This window comes from Haliotis rubra, unplaced genomic scaffold (genome assembly GCF_003918875.1).
Source record: "Haliotis rubra isolate DU_JTF1 unplaced genomic scaffold, ASM391887v1 Scf5, whole genome shotgun sequence".
NCBI classification, from domain to species: domain Eukaryota; kingdom Metazoa; phylum Mollusca; class Gastropoda; order Lepetellida; family Haliotidae; genus Haliotis; species Haliotis rubra.
This window is the reverse complement of record NW_025767190.1, coordinates 2019710-2038754: the sequence shown is the minus strand read 5'-3', so window position 1 is coordinate 2038754 and position 19045 is coordinate 2019710. Positions and strand designations below refer to the sequence as shown.

Here is a 19045-nt window from a genome sequence, read left to right as displayed (position 1 = left end):
GGAGCAAATGTAGACTTCACCTGTAGCTTATCTGTAGCTCACATAGACCTCACCTGGAGCCAACCTAGACCTTACCTGTAGCTCATCTGTGGCTTAACATCCTTGTAGTTCACCTGAAGGTTATCTGTAGCTCACCTAAACCTCACCTGGAGCCAACCTAGACCTTCCCTGTAGCTTATCTGTAGCTCACGTAGACCTCACCTGGAGCAAACGTAGACTTCACCTGTAGCTTATCTGTAGCTCACATAGACCTCACCTGGAGCCAACCTAGACCTTACCTGTAGCTCATCTGTGGCTTAACATCCTTGTAGTTCACCTGAAGGTTATCTGTAGCTCACCTAAACCTCACCTAAACCTCACCTGGAGCCAACCTAGACCTTACCTGTAGCTTATCTGTAGCTCACGTAGACCTCACCTGGAGCAAACGTAGACTTCACCTGTAGCTTATCTGTAGTTCACCTAAACCTCACCTGGAGCAAACGTAGACCTCGCCTGTAGCTCAGCATTCCTGCAGCTAACCTGGAGATTATCTGGATTCCAAGTAGAAAGCAGACATGTATTTTGGCATTTTCAAAGGTGTGTTTTGTTACTGTAGAATGTGTCACAGTTATCTGTACTTACTGAAAGACAGGAATATGAAGGACCAGACACCCACGAAACAAAGTGACTGTAGCAATTGTAGTAGTAAGCACCGTAACTTACAACAGTCATAAAACTAAGATTGCTTTGTGAGACTGGACCCAGGGTAGGGAGGGGAAGTATTTTTTTATGACAACCACATAGACCAAGTTCAACCTGTGACCTGATCAGTATTTGTTTCAGTTACCTAGTCCGGGTCTATAAGCAGGCATAAGATAGATCAATACTTTCTCAAAACAGTTTAAGTCCATAAATGACAGATTAATTGTTGTAACATGAAAGGATCAGGTGTTCCTAACTTTTTATCCTAGTGGATTGAAACAAGCGATCAGCAAGCGAAATGGCAATCAGCATGGTCGTCCATTCATTCAGTTTCAGTTTCTGAAGCAAATTTGTTCAATAGTTCTTGTTGAAACTTACAACAGATCACTCCAGTTGCAAACTGGTCTTTCATGTCATGTTCTGTCTCTTGGTTTGAGTGTCGCTGACAGCCTTTTATTTCTTTATCTTTCCATCAGAAGGCTGCTTCTCCACTGTCTTATATAGAAAGTTGTATGAGCTACCCGTATTTGGCTCACCACCAAAATCACGGGCTTCTACACCTGTGACGTATGACAATTTGAATTCATAGAGATTTTTTCTGGGTTACATCTTCTTTTTATTCTGGAGTACAACGTTTCAGGGCTTGTTCTGGCCCCATCATCAGGTAAAACTGAACAGTAACTGAACAGTAACTGTTAACTCTGGCCGGGACGTGACGTCACAATGCTATGACGACGCAATACATGTGGTGGTCAATAGATACAGATGACATGGCTAATAGAATACATGTTATTATGAATATATAACATGTTGTTTACTGCAAAATCAATGGATCAATTTACATTATCACTTCACATTCTATACATTTATAAATACGTCTCTGTACATTTCTAAATCAATCAACAATTTTGTATAAGTATCTGCACAGTTCTAAATTGATCCATTAATTTTGCAGTAAACGACATGTTATATATTCATAATAACATGTATTCTATTAGCCATGTCATCTGTATCTATTGACCACCAGATGTATTGTGACGTCATAAGCATTGTGACGTCACGGCCAGAGTTAACAGTTACTGTTCAGTTTTACCTGAATCAAGCATCTAATTTGAATTCACATTCAATTGTCATCCGTCAGCCATCACACATGCATGGCTGACACAACATCTTACTAATGTTGTAAAAGTCACAGGTGAGCACCCTCTCTATATTCTTTCTCCATTTCATAGTGCTAAATATCTAATTATTATCAACTAAGTACCTTCAGTTAGTAAACATATTGTTACCGATCGCGCATAAAGTAAACATATCTATCACGTATCACTAACTTAAGCACTAGCACGTAAGACAGTGTGTGAAAATATAATTATAATGTATTTTATAAACCTTTTATTATCAACACCAACTGTATATATGTTTACCAAAAATATGATGCTTCACCAGTATGCGACGTCATCATGTAAACAATCAACATTATTCAATTGTTATCGTAATTATAACATATGCCACTGTGCTTTGTAATTATCAATTGAATAATTAATATGCCTGATTAATTCACATTCAATTGTCATCCGTCACACATGCATGGCTGACACAACATCTTGCTAATGTTGTATAATTCACAGGCAATAAACGAGATGTTTTACAACAACGAGGATCTCTGTCCGTTATTTTGTCTGCTTGGCAAGACTAAGGCCTGAACCTGCAACCTGAGTAGTATATATGTCACAAATATTTTTCTGCAAAAGGAAGGTTTTGTAAGTTCTCAATTTGTTATGATATTTTGTTTGATTGTTGTTGTACATGGTTTGACAAGTTTCAGATGTTAAAAAATCCATGAAACTTGTAAAATCCCTTCTAGTGACACATGAAACTTATATTATGATACTCTAGCTGTGATACTGACCACTTTGAGAGAGTTACTCAAAGACCTCACCAGTTGGCTGGCTGGATTCTATAGACATCTTGTGTCTTGTTTGATGGACTTTCCTTCCTCGTTAACTTGACATGTCATGATCTGACTGAAATTAACACTCACACTCACTCACTCACTCACTCACTCACTCACTCACTCACTCACTCACTCACTCACTCACTCACTCACTCACTCACTCACTCACTCACCCACTCACTCAAATCTTGCTGTGTTAGATGGCTGTCAATGATGCTGTCTTGGACTGGATAATTAGGTTCAGTTTTGCTGTGTTAGATGGCTGTCAGTCTTGCTGTAATGGACTTGATAATTAGGTTCAGTCTTGCTGTTTTAGATGTCTGTCAGTCTTGCTGTAATGGACTTGATAATTAGGTTCAGTCTTGCTGTCTTAGATGGCTGTCAGTCTTGCTGTAATGGACTTGATAATTATGGTCAGTCTTGCTGTCTTAGATGGCTGTCAGTCTTGCTGTAATGGACTTGATAATTAGGTTCAGTCTTGCTGAGTTAGATGGCTGTCAGTTTTGCTGTAGTGCACTTGATTATGGCTGTCAATGAAGTTGTGTTTTACTCGATAATGTCAATGTTGCTGTTGGTTATTTGGTCGAGGCTGTTAATCATGCTGTTATGACGTAATTAGGGCTGTTAATCTTGCTGTTTCTGTAGGATTTACCACTCAATAAATATTATTGTCTGCTTCAATGCATTTATGAAATTATACATAAAGTTAATGAAAGTTGAAGGGCATTCCAAAAGTAAGCTAAGATGTAAGATTTTTATTAACATTTTGCATTAGACAAGGGCAAAGGAAATGATTCACTAACAAATGAAAACTTTGATGTTATCTCTAAGAATTGTTAGAGTGGAACAGATATTGATTCCGATTCTGGAGTTGATTAATTGGGCGGGTGTTTTTTCTTCTTCCCAGTCATCGCCTCTGAACAAGCCAGTGGTCAATATTTCATCACATTTCACCATAAAAGATCAAGCTCTGTAATGAGACTGATGAAGAACAGTCCACATAACATTGCAAGATATATTAAAAAACCCTGATAATATCTGAAGCCTTCAGACAGGACTGAGTATGTCCTGGAGGCAGCTCTGTGATGTAGACGGAGCCAGGGTGAGGGATTGTGATTATAGGTATTATCTTTGAGAGTGGAACATGATGAAACCCCTGGTTGCGTGCTATCGAAGGCGGCGCTGCTATGTTTTGTTAGGCCTTCGTACATGGCAGTAGGTTCCCACTATATCTTCAATCATGGAAGACCCCTGTATTGATGAGTGGCAAAGAATGAGGTCAACATAAGAGAAACTTTGAGTGGGAGGTTACAATATCGGTAATTAGATAAATTTGATAAAGGATTTTTTTATGTTTGCTGAGATCTATGTTGTTTGGTCGTGAAGAGGTGAGTTTGATATGTATGTGGTGGAAGTGATATATCAGTCCTGGCAGTCACAGTTCATGATTGAACTGAATTATCAGTTGCATTTGCCACTGGGAGATGATTGATCATTCAGAAATATTATGAAACTCATTCCAGAGAGATTCACATAGTAGATGGCATCTCATGTTACAACAGAAACAATAAATACTGCTTTTGCCTGAAAGGGTGCTTATTTGAAAATCCTAAACATCAGCTCTCTTGTTTTAATTTAAAGTCAGGAGATGTTTTGAGGAAGATGAAACACACAGCTTTGTAATTAACAAAGTTCAAAATGTGCCACAGTTTTTGTAGCTACAGTTCTGATTACAAATTCTGCACCTACAGGCATATATGCTAGGATGTGTCTATTCACAAAAAAGTGCCCATTAAGTTCCCATGGCCGACATATTGAAAGAAATCATTTGTGCTTCATAGGTATTTTAGCATTGCTTTAATGCAAAAAGTGTGACACTAGGTATCTGTAACCAGGAGCCACTATCACAATGTGTATACCGGTAGCCATAAAATACTACCATTTGTGTAACCATGACCCACCACTGTGTGTAACCATGACCCACCACTGTGTGTAACCATGACCCACCATTGTGTGTAACCATGATCCACCACTGTGTGTAACCATGACCCACCACTGTGTGTAACCATGATCTACCCCTGTGTGTAACCATGACCCACCACTGTGTGTAACCATGACCCACCACTGTAACCATGATCCACTGTGTGTAACCATGACCCACCCCTGTGTGTAACCATGATCCACCCCTGTGTGTAACCATGACCCACCACTGTAACCATGCTCCACTACTGTGTGTAACCATGACCCACCACTGTGTGTAACCATGACCCACCACTGTGTGTAACCATGATCCACCCCTGTGTGTAACCATGACCCACCACTGTGTGTAACCATGATCTACTACTGTGTGTAACCATGACCACTACTGAGTGTAACCATGGCCCATCCCTGTGTGTAACCATGATCCACCCCTCTGTGTAACCATTATTCACTACTGTGTGTTACCATGACCCACCACTGTGTGTAACCATGACCCACCACTGTGTGTAACTATGACCCACCACTGTGTGTAACCATGATCTACCACTGTGTGTAACCATGATCTACCACTGTGTGTAACCATGACCCACCACTGTGTGTAACCATGACCCACCACTGTGTGTAACCATGATCCACTACTGTGTGCAACCACGCGTAACCACTGTGTAACCATGACCCACCACTGTGTGTAACCATGACCCACCACTGTGTGTAACCATGACCCACCACTGTGTGTAACCATGATCTACCACTGTGTGTAACCATGACCCACCACTGTGTGTAACCATGACCCACCACTGTGTGTAACCATGATCCACTACTGTGTGCAACCATGCGTAACCACTGCATGTAACCATAAGCAACAACTCTGTGTGCAATTATGAGCCACTAATGTGTGCAACCACAAACCATTACTCTGTGTGTGCAACCAAGAGCCATTACTGTGTGTGTAACCACGAACCATTACTGTGTGCAACCATTAACCACTACTGTGTGCAACCATGAACCATTACTGTGTGTTTAACATGAGCCCCTGCTATGTGCAACCATGTACTAATACAATGAACCTCTCATGAAATTACCATATATTTAAAATGTTGTAGTGAAGAAGTCGCTCAAAATGCTGTGTTGAAGTGAATTAAAATGCAAAAATATTTTAAAAGCTGAAACGTCAATCTCTATGGAAAATGGAATGACAAGTTCAGCGCAATTTTGTATTGATTTTGTCCTCTCAGCAGATACACGCCATGAAACATGATGTCACTGCACAAAAACACAAATTACATGCTTTGGCAAGGAAAATACTAGTTTTTTCAATGACAACTTCTTTCATACCATGTGAAAGCGGACAGCATGTTGCACTGAGGGTATTAGTCCATGAACTGTCATTGAATGAAGGTGTAATCCTTTGGGCAGGCACAGGCAATTCAGACAGTAAAATTTTTAACATGAGTCTGTCATAAAATCAGCAAAAGAAAATAACTGTTCAATAATCAAATTGAAAATCATTTTTGCCTCTCCTGATCTTGCAGATCCGCGTGAATTCGGTGAATCCAACTGTTGTCATGACAGACATGGGCAGATACGCCTGGAGCGACCCCAAGAAGGCTGACCCCATGCTGGCAAGGATACCACTTGGCAAATTTGTAGGTGAGAGATGGTCATGATTCCGAATTCAGAAACACAAACATGCTATCACATGTTCAGCACCTATTTGGTAAGTCAGCTAAACAACTCACATGTCCATAATGTCCATATCTATCTCATTATTAGGGTATGTAGTATGGCTACAGTGTAGCTACAGTGACAACCCCTGTAGTATGGCTACAGTGACAACCCCTGTAGTATGGCTACAGTGTAGCTACAGCGACAACCCCTGCAATATGGCTACAGTATAGCTACAGTGACAACCCCTGTAATATGGCTACAGTGTAGCTACAGCGACAACCCCTGCAATATGGCTACAGTATAGCTACAGTGACAACCCCTGTAGTATGGCTACAATATAGCTACAGTGACAACCCCTGCAATATGGCTACAATATAGCTACAGTGACAACCCCTGTAGTATGGCTACAGTATAGCTACAGTGGCAACCCCTGTAGTATGGCTACAATATAGCTACAGTGACAACCCCTGCAATATGGCTACAGTGACAACCCCTGTAGTATGGCTACAGTAACAACCCCTGTAGTATGGCTACCGTGTAGCTACAGTGACAATCCCTGTAGTATGGCTACAGTGTAGCTACAGTGACAACCCCTGTAGTAAGGCTACAGTGACAACCCCTGTAGTATGGCTACAGTATAGCTACAGTGACAATCCCTGTGATATGGCTACAGTAACAACCCCTGTAGTATGGCTACAGTGTAGCTACAGTGACAACCCCTGTAATATGGCTACAGTATAGCTACAGTGACAACCCCTGTAGTATGGCTACAGTAACAACCCCTGTAGTATGGCTACGGTATAGCTACAGTGACAACCCATGTAGTATGGCTACAATATAGCTACAGTGACAACCCCTGTAGTATGGCTACAATATAGCTACAGTGACAACCCCTGTAGTATGGCTACAATATAGCTACAGTGACAACCCCTGTAATATGGCTACAATATAGCTACAGTGACAACCCCTGTAGTATGGCTACAATATAGCTACAGTGACAATCCGTGCAGTATGGCTACAGTGTAGCTACAGTGACAACCCCTGTAGTATGGCTACAGTATAGCTACAGTGACAACCCCTGTAATATGGCTACAGTATAGCTACAGTGACAACCCCTGTAGTATGGCTACAATATAGCTACAGTGACAACCCCTGTAGTATGGCTACAATATAGCTACAGTGACAATCCGTGCAGTATGGCTACAGTGTAGCTACAGTGACAACCCCTGTAGTATGGCTACAGTATAGCTACAGTGACAACCCCTGTAATATGGCTACAGTATAGCTACAGTGACAACCCCTGTAGTATGCCACAATATAGCTACAGTGACAACCCCTGTAGTATGGCTACAGTGTAGCTACAGTGACAATCCCTGTAGTATGGCTACAATATAGCTACAGTGACAACCCCTGTAGTATGGCTACAGTATAGCTACAGTGACAATCCCTGCAGTATGGCTACAGTGTAGCTACAGTGGCAATCCCTGCGATGGTTTGGTTGTGTCTAGCTATGGAAGGAACCATCAGATTGCAAACCTGCTCTGATTGCATCCCTTTGTCCTATGTAGGAGCAAGTACTTGGACTCAATCATGTTGAAAGCCATCAGCAATTTTAAACAAACATACTATACAAATATAAAAGCTAATTTCCAGTAAGACTTTAAGGTTTTACATATTTCAAGTTAGACCTTAAGTTTTACCCTGAGTCTTAAAGAACAAATAAACTTTGTTTTTTTATACTCTTTTAACCATTACATATGAAAGATTTGTGGTTAGTCTTATGCGGATCACCAAATTCATTCTTAAAAAACTTGTGTTTAATTAATACCGAGCGATAAAGAGTTGCCAAAAGGTCGCCTGCTTCACTCTCACCCGCCAACGAAACCACAGGCAGGTTACGTAACTCTGTCGCCAGAGCACTGCAGTGATGTCATATGAGGAAGGATTTTCAGTTAGTTGTATAGAAAGTGTGTAGCAAGCTCGTCATATTGATGATTTCTCGACATCAACGAAGACATGCCGAATCGTTGCGTTGTCGTCAATTGCTCCTAGGGGTCGGGCGATGGTGTCACCATGCACAGATTTCCACAAGAACCCGCAGTTCGTGCTAAATGGGTTATGTTTGTGAGTGCGAAGCGAGCGTTGTGGAAGCCTGAAACGATATCTTACTTGTGTTCAGATCGCTTCACGGAAGTTAAAGAATCAAAACTACTTACTAGTTGTAGTAAAATATGTATATGATTGATGACCATAAAGGATTTTCCATGACACAACTTGTAACATAACGATTTCTTCCTCGGAAGCGAGGTTGTGGTCGAAGTAACAATAATATAAATTGTAAGTAGTATTATATTGACACCCGCCTCGCTTCCACGAGAGAAATTGTTATGTTGTAAGCTATGTCATGCAAAGTCCTACTGGCCATCAATTCAATACATAATTTACTACCCGTAGAACGTAGTTTTGATTTTGTAACTCGGTGAAAACAAACCTAAATAGCATTTATCCTCAGTCTGGCGGATGTTCGTGACAGGGCGCCGTCATTTTTTAAAATCGTAAAGTCACAGGCTAAAGTCTTTTAGAATTAATGAGATTGTGGTTTGTATTCATCAAGTTAGAAATTCAAAACTACTTTCTACTCGTAGTTACATATGTATTTGAATCATGACCAAAAGGATTTTGCATGACACAACTTGTAACATAACGATTTCTTCCACGGAAGTGAGGTGGGGGTCGAAGTGACAACAGCGCGATAATTTTTTTGCTACATTCACATGGTTAACGTCCACTCACCAGTATGTAGATACTAGTCTTTATATTTGGTCTTATAATCATACTTGTATGCATTTTGAAACTAAATAAAAAGCAGACGATATGCTGATACTTATAGTGAATTTATAACAGGACTGTAATATCTAGACATTTTATAGTTTGCCAATGTGAATCAAAATTCGCACACACGCCCTAGTGTATGTTGTCAGTCTCATTACACTTCACGACGAAAACAATGATTCTGTTGAATGCTACGACAAATGAATAAAAACAAAACGCAAATATTAAAATTAAAACAGATTAAAGTTATAGGAACAATGTCAGGCTATTACCTTGTTCGAGGATGTATCCATCACTATCCACAAAAACGAGTGATATGACATTCATCTGCAGCTGTTCCAAGTGATGTGTCTTTTAACAGTCTAATTTACGAAAAAGTGATATATCGTTTCAGGTATTTCATATTGGTGTATAATCTCATTGGTCACCCAAGATAGCACACCTGGCAACTAATTGCATAATGTCCGCCATTCTTAAAAAAAAAAAGTAATTTAGTTAGCCAATAGTGACCAATCAATCAATGTATTGGCGGTTAATCCTTTGGAAGAAGGACGTTGTTTTTACACAGACACAGACACGACAGAGTGTATTCAGTATAGATTAGTAAATCTACATACATAAACACTACCTTTTGACAAATCCGCTGTGCAAGATAAAAGTAATTAATCAATGAGCGTGTTATCGGTTAATCCTTTGATCGATGTTTATAATGTTGAGTATTTACTCCAGACACAAGAAATGCCAAATGGGAACCTTTGTCGGGTAATCTAAGTGGTGTTACCACTAATTATACCTGTTATAATTTCATTAACTGACCATCAAGTGAATGATGACAAATAACATGTGGAGGTTTATACCACCTAACACGGGTTACAACAAGGGAGTATTAATTGCTGTATTGCATGCAATTTTAATTGCATGTGAAAACTTATGGGCCGACACTGTTTTGAGAATATGAACAGAACTTCATTGTTGCATAAGAAATACATATAAGCATTTGCTGTGTGCTAAAACTGTATGTACCTATTTACCTAAGTAAATTTTCAGATTCTTCTAGCAATGGCAAAATAGGGTTGTTTAGTTTACGGATTCAAATAAATCAAATGTCAACATGCGTAATAGATGTCATATTTTGACATGACATGATTAAATATCGAGGTAAAAACCCCAACAGAAATGGGATCTATTTGGATCAGTCATTATACCATCCAGGCATTAGAAAACCTGAAAAAGCCCACACTGCTTTGATACTTTATTACAATCAGACAAGAAGTACCGGGGATATGTTCAAATAACTGCATCTGATGGGCATCCACCCTTCTTAATATCACACTGTTTAGGTTGAAGAAATTAACCGTAACTGTGATGAGCGAGGCTAATCATCGTTATCACTAGCGTCTGGCTCAAACAAATAAGGCCTAGCGACACCAAGCGATTTTGACAGAATCATCTATGAAAAGAAGTTGTAACTCTAGGCAAAGCAGGAGACAAAATTAAATGACAGTAGATTCAGAGAACAATAGCTTTAATTTTTCACAACAGTTGTCACGATTACAGGTTTATACAAACCTGTAATCAAGATAAGTTACCCCCTGAAATGTACATGAATTCTGCATCGGCCCTCATATCTATTCCTCATATTCCTCATATGACGGCTCTGATTGGTTGAAATTTCGTTCGCGGGTGAGAATTGTGCACTGTTGTCAAAAAGGTCGATTTAAGTTAATTAAAGATCGAAATGAGTAGTTTTAATGATGGGGTTTCATTTATAACGATGCCAATTAGTGATTTATGTATTAGTACCCCCCTAGAGTATATGTGATCTTTAAGTGACACTCTGCTTTGGGGTTTTACTTTTGAATTATAACATCTAATATTCATATTTCACTGGTTAAAAATCAAGATCTGTTTTCATGGGGATTGCATCAAGTGAATCACACCCGCAGCCAGTGTTTTCTCATTGTTGTACCAGGTGATGAAGTGACAGCTGCAGGAAACATGACTTTTGACAGAGTGTGTAGCCTGCCAGTTGTTGCTGCACTTGCATTGCTGTCGGTGCAAGTGCTAGCTTAGACTAACATCTAGTCTTTGAAATGAACATATTTTACAGATATAAATGTTCATAAAACATAATCATAAAATATAATGAAAAGGTGCCCTGAAACTGTGGAAATCTAGACTTTCCATGTATTCTAACTTGCATGGGCTTTCTTGGATATATACTAAACCGCAAAAGGAAAGTAACTTGAATTTCAAATGCCAATAAATGTTAATTTATGGAACACATAATCTTAAGGGTCCCATGCAATGCAAAACACAACTTTGCAGATTCTGATACGTTTCGGTATGGACTTGCAGTAACAAATTATCAAAATTGTAAATTCAACTTATAAAGTTGAAAAATAACGAGATGGAAACACACACCCACCCACCCGACCCCCACCCACCCACGAAATCAGAGTTCAAACGTTTCACTAAATTCACCCCAGCGCTGGGGTGAAAAGTGGTTTCAACAGCTGTGCTGCGCTGCGCCCATAGAGCATGCGCAGTGATTAGGTTCACGCAGCTTGAACTGGAAAGGCGACTCGTAAAAACACATCATGTGATGCGTGCAAGGATTATCGCTGTGGTCGAAGTTGGAGAACAAAAAATGTTTCTTGTGATAACAAGCATCTTTGTTCTGCAGTAATAAAAATAAACTGGTCCCATACTTTTTCTTATGTTTTCACATCATGCTTTTGGGGGGTTGGCAGATTTGCAAACCAAGTTTTCATGAAAGTGTAGCATTATAAATACTAATTTCTTTGTTAAAAATTGCTCAGCTTGAAAACTGAAATGTTTTAATACATGTCTATGGAAACATAGAAAAATATGATGATTGTGATAAGCAGTCTCTGTCACAGACAAAACTCAATGTCTGTTTTATTGACACCTATGTATCTGCCTGCCTGTCTGTTAATGACAATATGCAATACACAACTTCAATCATTGACCACATGCAATTTGAACTTGAAACATATCAGGCTATACACCATAAACAAAATACATTGATTTATGGATCGTGCACCTGTGTTCTGTCTCTGTCACATTATGTAATTACACAGACAGGCAGGTGTGATACTTGTTCACATGGCATGTTATTTTGTCTGTGGGTTGCAAACAAACTGCATCCATTTTTCTCGGATGACTGAATCGGACGGAAACTGGTGCAAACTCAGATTGTCAGTTCCAAGTCCTGCTTTGTACTTGAACAAACGACAGTTTCCAGCCATGCAGTAGTTCACCATCTCAGTATTTGTTGATTGGATCGAACACAAATGCAGAAAAAATGAGCATGTATTTACAAAACCCAACATCTCTATATACACACACACGATGAGCCCTCAGCATATCGGCAAATGAACCAGTCTTCATTACACTTGAGTGCACACCCACCCGCTCTGACTGGGTTTGGTCTCCCGGGTGTTTCGTTTCGAGGGAAGTAAACCCAAGTACCAAAAATTGCACTTGTACGCTTATAATTTTGTTTATTTGTTTTTTCATAATCAGCAATGTATATGATATGTCTAGAATAAGTGATTATTGTGTTTTAATTATGTTTGGTTTTTTTGTTGCATGTGACCTTTAACATTATGAATAAACAACAGACAAGTAATCGTTGAAGAAATGGGTAGCAATCACTGGTGAAAACAACGCTCATGTTTATTGAAATAGCTCTTGTCACCACTCCACCCCCAAACACAAAAAATGTCATGAAACAGTGTCTCCATCAGTAGAGGGTGTGCCCTCCATTGGCTGCAATACACGCAGTACAGCATCGTCTCATTGAGTCAACAAGTGTCTGGAAGAAGGCTTGGGACATTTGATTCCATTCTCTGACCAATCCGGCTTCCAACTCCCTAAGGTTTAGAGGTGGACCAGCTGCCTGTATCCGTCTTCCAATTCCATCCCTCACATGCTCAATCGGCTCCATATCCAGGGACAGAGAGGGCCAGGGCAGTACAGCAATGTTGTTCCCTCTCAGGAAGTCCATAGAGACCCGTGCTGTGTGAGGACGAGCATCGTCCTCCTGAAAACCTGGAGCTGAGGCTGGGCCTGGAACAGCGGTACAACATGGTGTTGAAGAATTTCGTTTCTGTAGTCTAGGGCAGTCACATGTTGACGAAACACGTGCAAATGTGTTCTCTGGTTGTAGCTGAAACCACCCCACACCATGACGCTTTCTCCTCCCCAGCGGTCAGCCTCCAGGACGCAGCAGTTGGCGTAACACTCATTATGTCGTCTCCATACACAGAATCGGCCATCGGCGGGTGACATGTTGAATCTTGACTCATCAGAAAACAACAGTCTTGTTGCCATTGTTGATGTCGCCAATGCCTTTGTTGTCGAGCCCACTGTAAACGATGTTGGCAGTGACGTTGCGTCAGTATCGGTCCAACATAAGGACAGCGACATCTGATCCCCGCTGCCCTCAGACAACAACGAACGGTGTCTGCAGAAATGTTATGGTGTGGCCCTTGAATGGTTGCAGCCATCTATGTTGCTTGTTGTCGGTTACACAGATGAGTAACCCAGATGTGATGATCTCCAGCTGGCATTGTTACCCTCGGGCGTCCTGAGCGTGGTCGGTCTTGGACATTTCCGTTTTGCCGATGCCTTGAGGACAGTCTGGTGATTAATGTCACGTGACATCCGAAGTGCCTGGCCACCGCAGTTGCTGTTGATCCGGTCAGCAACATTCCAATGGCAATCCCTCATTGCTGTTGCGTTAGACGGTCATGTTTTTTCAGCATTCTTCAAGTCGATTTCGTGGTGTGTGGTGTTTTTTGAATGACCTGCCTTATAAAGGATTCAACTGGAGGGAAATGCACACATGTTTGTGTGAAACGTGAAAAAATCATGCAAAAAACACCAAAAGCATGAAAGGTCAAGATATGATAACAAATAACTGGAAACAATGGCAAAACCATCTTGGAATGCGTGGTTTAATCATAGGATACTTTTTTTTCCTAAGATAAATTTATTTGAAGCACATGTTTTAAACAAAAGTAAGTTGTGTTTATTTTGTGGTTCAGTATATTTGTGTCAGGGTCAGCATGACACACTAGTGCTAGCTTATCAACAAGTATTGCATTTTCAACAGAGGCACAGTTATGAAATAAATGAGACAGATTGTCTTTTGAATGTAGCACAATGCACTTATCTAGGTCTCAGGAAAGAAAATCATTTGTTCATTAGGTATCCCAAGAATTATGTTGAAAAATAATGCCTCTCTAACGATATCCGTGGATCCCCACATACTTTGAATAGGGATTATATTTCAGCAAATTTGTTTGTAAAATGAAAGCTATTAACTCTAACATTACGACAGGTGATCTGTTTTGAGTACCATGTAACTCATTCTCCTGTGTTCAATGTCCTCTGTAATCCCTCTCTTGGCATAACCTCAACCACTCTCACCTATCACCATAGCCTCACCTCTTTCACAAACCAGCTGTTACAACAGCGACAGTTAACATTGTAACAACATCTAAACATTACCTTGTTTTTGGCATAGTGCCATGAACTTTGTACTTTAACCAAAATGGGAATGGTATTCTTGTCCATCTAATGCTGTAACAAAGCTGTTATGCTGAGTTGTTGCTGAAGGCAGGTAAACTGACCTAACCCAGGACCATGCCAGGATGTATATGTAACTTCATTAGCGGGAAAGACGAAGGAGTGGGAGCCAACCTCTCACCTATGTGTAATTAAGGTAACCATAGTACAGGAAGCTTGGAGTCAGTTTCTTTAATGAGCTCGACGTGTATTGTATATGGGAGGTGAGTGTTCAGCCCATTTCCTTTCCTGCTTAACTGGCAGTCATTTTGAATTATCTTAATGACCTGATTCTGTGCATTTAAGAGATACCTGTCCTTGTCAGTGTGTAATGTTATTGTCAAAAAGAGATTATTCCAGAGTACAAAGAACTTTAGGTGATAAATTTTGAAAGTCTATGACATGAATATGAGGCTCCAATGTGGAGGTAACAGACATGACTTTGAGCTCCTATTAGGTGGTCCAGGACATGAGTGTAAGGGCTCCATTAGGTGGTCCAGGACATGACTTTGAGGTTCCATTAGGTGGTCCAGGACATGAGTGTGAGGGCTCCATTAGGTGGTCCAGGACATAAGTGTGAGGGTTCCATTAGGTGGTCCAGGACATGAGTGTGAGGGTTCCATTAGGTGGTCCAGGACATGAGTGTGAGGGGGTTCCATTATGTGGTCCAGGACATGAGTGTGAGGGTTCCATTAGATGGTCCAGGACATAAGTGTGAGGGGCTCCATTAGGTGGTCCAGGACATGAGTGTGAGGGTTCCATTAGGTGGTCCAGGACATGAGTGTGAGGGTTCCATTAGGTGGTCCAGGACATGAGTGTGAGGGCTCCATTAGATGGTCCAGGACATGAGTGTGAGGGTTCCATTAGGTGGTCCAGGACATGAGTGTGAGGGTTCCATTAGATGGTCCAGGACATAAGTGTGAGGGCTCCATTAGGTGGTCCAGGACATAAGTGTGAGGGTTCCATTAGGTGGTCCAGGACATGAGTGTGAGGGTTCCATTAGGTGCTCCAGGACATAAGTGTGAGGGTTCCATTAGGTGGTCCAGGACATAAGTGTGAGGGTTCCATTAGGTGGTCCAGGACATAAGTGTGAGGGTTCCATTAGGTGGTCCAGGACATGAGTGTGAGGGTTCCATTAGGTGGTCCAGGACATAAGTGTGAGGGTTCCATTAGGTGGTCCAGGACATGAGTGTGAGGGTTCCATTAGGTGGTCCAGGACATGAGTGTGAGGGTTCCATTAGATGGTCCAGGACATGAGTGTGAGGGCTCCATTAGGTGGTCCAGGACATGAGTGTGAGGGTTCCATTAGATGGTCCAGGACATGAGTGTGAGGGCTCCATTAGGTGGTCCAGGACATAAGTGTGAGGGTTCCATTAGGTGGTCCAGGACATGAGTGTGAGGGTTCCATTAGGTGGTCCAGGACATGAGTGTGAGGGTTCCATTAGGTGGTCCAGGACATAAGTGTGAGGGTTCCATTAGGTGGTCCAGGACATGAGTGTGAGGGTTCCATTAGGTGGTCCAGGGCGTGAGTGTGAGGGTTCCATTAGGTGGTCCTCACATAAGTGTGAGGGTTCCATTAGGTGGTCCAGGACATGAGTGTGAGGGTTCCATTAGATGGTCCAGGACATGAGTGTGAGGGTTCCATTAGGTGGTCCAGGACATAAGTGTGAGGGTTCCATTAGGTGGTCCAGGACATGAGTGTGAGGGTTCCATTAGGTGGTCCAGGAGTGAGTGTGAGGGTTCCATTAGGTGGTCCTCACATAAGTTGTGTGAGTTCCATTAGGTGGTCCAGGACATAAGTGTGAGGGCTCCATTAGGTGGTCCAGGACATAAGTGTGAGGGCTCATTAGGTGGTCCAGGACATGAGTGTGAGGGTTCCATTAGGTGGTCCAGGATCGGGTGTAAGGGCTCCAGCTAGGTGGTCCAGGACATTAGTGTGAGGGTTCCATTAGGTGGTCCAGGACATGAGTGTGAGGGTTCCATAAGGTGGTCCAGGACATAAGTGTGAGGGTTCCATTAGGTGGTCCAGGACATGAGTAATGATAACCCTACCTTTATGTCAAAGGTCTGTTGTGTGTATACTAGTAGAAGGTTTAGAGCAGGTCCCCATTCCACAAAAACAATCTTAGTGCTAAGCTTTAAGGTTATCTTAACTCCTGTTACTTTCGCTTACAACAGTCATGGAGCTAAGGTTGTTTTATAGAATGGGGCCCAGGTCCCCAGGCTACTATAACTTGATTATTTGATTATTTCATCAGGCATGGTTGATTACATTTTTCAATGCAATTCCTATAACAGGCAAGTGGGATATTTGCCCAATGGGATGTATGCTAGTGTCCTTTTCTGCTCTTTCCATCTGCCCAGGTTTCACTGTAAACAAATTCCATGTCTGCTTTGTCCACATACTGGTGTTCTTGTACCATCTACTAGGGTATGTGTAGCCAGATTCTACGTCTGCTCTTTCTACCTACTGGTGTCCATGTTCCATCTATTGGGGGCGGTGGGGTAGTCTAATGGTTAAAGCATTGGCTCGTCACGCCGAAGACCCGGGTTCGAATCCCCACATGGGTATAATGAGTGAAGCCCATTTCTGGTGTCCCACGCCGTGATATTGCTGGAATATTGCTAAAAGCGGCGTAAAACAAACTCAGTCAGCCAGTCAGTCCATCTATTGGTGTGCTTGTACCATCTATTGGTGTATGTGTAGCCAGATTCCACGTTTTCTCTTTTTACATGTTGGTGTCTCTGACTGCTCTTTCCATCTACCATGAACCACATCTGCTGGTATCCCTGTAACATCCACTTGTGTATGTGTACCTAGATTGTACAACTGCTCTTTGTACCTGTTTGTGATTCTCACTGTCCTTTCCATCTACAGAGATATCTAACATGACCCATGCCTGCTCTTACCATCTATTGGTGTCCCTGTACCCAGAATCCACCTCAGCTCTTGCCGTCTGCCAGGTCAACTGATGTTCTTACTAGATACTTGTATGAACCACAGTGCATGAGAGTAAATTCACTTGGTCACCCTCCTGTTAGGAGAACCTTTTCCCTCTTAACAAACATGAAATCTTTCAGCCATTTCTGTCCTGTTTGGGAACACGTCCAAATTCTTTCTGTTGTAAACAAATGAGTAACACTTTGGAAATATTTTGGTAATAGCTAACATGGGACTACTTCCGCACCATTTCCTTATTGCATAACCCAGCAATCCCCCAAGTCATTAGTCCCAGTCGGCCTGCATCGAGTTTTGGGCAAATTATGGTACAAAACTATTTTCTTATGTTGACTTTACATCCACCCACTCACTCATAAAGTATTTTGATCTTTTTGTCCTGAACTCCATGTACTCACCTCTTATCCAGGAGTTTACAGATTATTAATTGTGCACTCTGTTACTTCATGATTTTTAACTCAAAAATAAATTTGTCTAAATATTTATGGAATCCAATCCATCATGTTTAGCAAGGTCAAGCTATACTTTAAACATGGGAACCCAAGTACCAGCAGCATCCTGATCGCCACTTCAGGCTCATGATGCTGCCTCTAACTCTGTAGACTCACTGTTTTCAGTGATTCCCATGTCTACAAGAGTATAGGGTTTTAGGTTTTTCAATGCATTAATGAATTTTCCTTAACCTGATGGATGTTTCCTGTTTTAGAATTTGAATTACTTTGTTTCAAACATACATTTCCAGTAGAATACCAGATTATCTGGATACCTTCCACAAGCTCCTTCCTTGTTTTTATTTATTGGTAATTCTAAGAATTGACTGCCATTTTCAGCCACCTCACTAAAATAAGAAAGGTTTAGGGGAGACAAATGCTCTCTTAAGTCAGTATTAGTCTCCAAAGTTCATTACAAAAGATAGGCTTTTGTTGAGCAGTGGCTCTGAAGGAGGTCACTGATAAGATTGCCACATGCCATTATGGAACTTTAATTTCAAGTTATATTTCAACGTTGAGGTCAATTTTTTTATTTTTATAAATATATTGCTTTGATATTCACAGGTTGAATCATGTTAACTGATACAATTGCAAGCAACACACTTTGTTCTGAGTTTCAGTCAGTGAGTGAGTTGAGTTTTACACCGCACTCAGCAATATTCCAGCTATATGGTGGTGGTCTGTAAATAATCGAGTCGGGACCAGACAATCCAGTGATCAACAGCATGAGCATCGATCTGCGCAATTGGGAACCAATGACATGTATCAACCAAGTCAGTGAGCCTGACCACCAGATTCCGTTAGTCGCCTCTTACGACAAGCATAGTCGCCTTTTGTGGTAAGCATGGGTTGCTGAAGACCTATTCTACCCCAGATCTTCAC

At 41.2% G+C, this 19045-nt stretch overlaps 1 protein-coding gene across 2 annotated transcripts in view; it reads left to right on the top strand.

Moving 5' to 3' along the window:
* The window catches only part of LOC124291673 (L-xylulose reductase-like), a 93806-nt gene that overhangs the window by 68315 nt on the left and 6446 nt on the right, over positions 1-19045 (top strand). Inside the window, exon 6 of one of the 2 annotated variants that reach the window (XM_046728720.1) lies at positions 6146-6265. In XM_046728720.1, the coding sequence (XP_046584676.1) occupies positions 6146-6265 (120 nt within the window). The remainder of the gene's footprint in view (positions 1-6145; positions 6266-19045) is intronic. The other variant, XM_046728721.1, reaches the window with a different exon arrangement.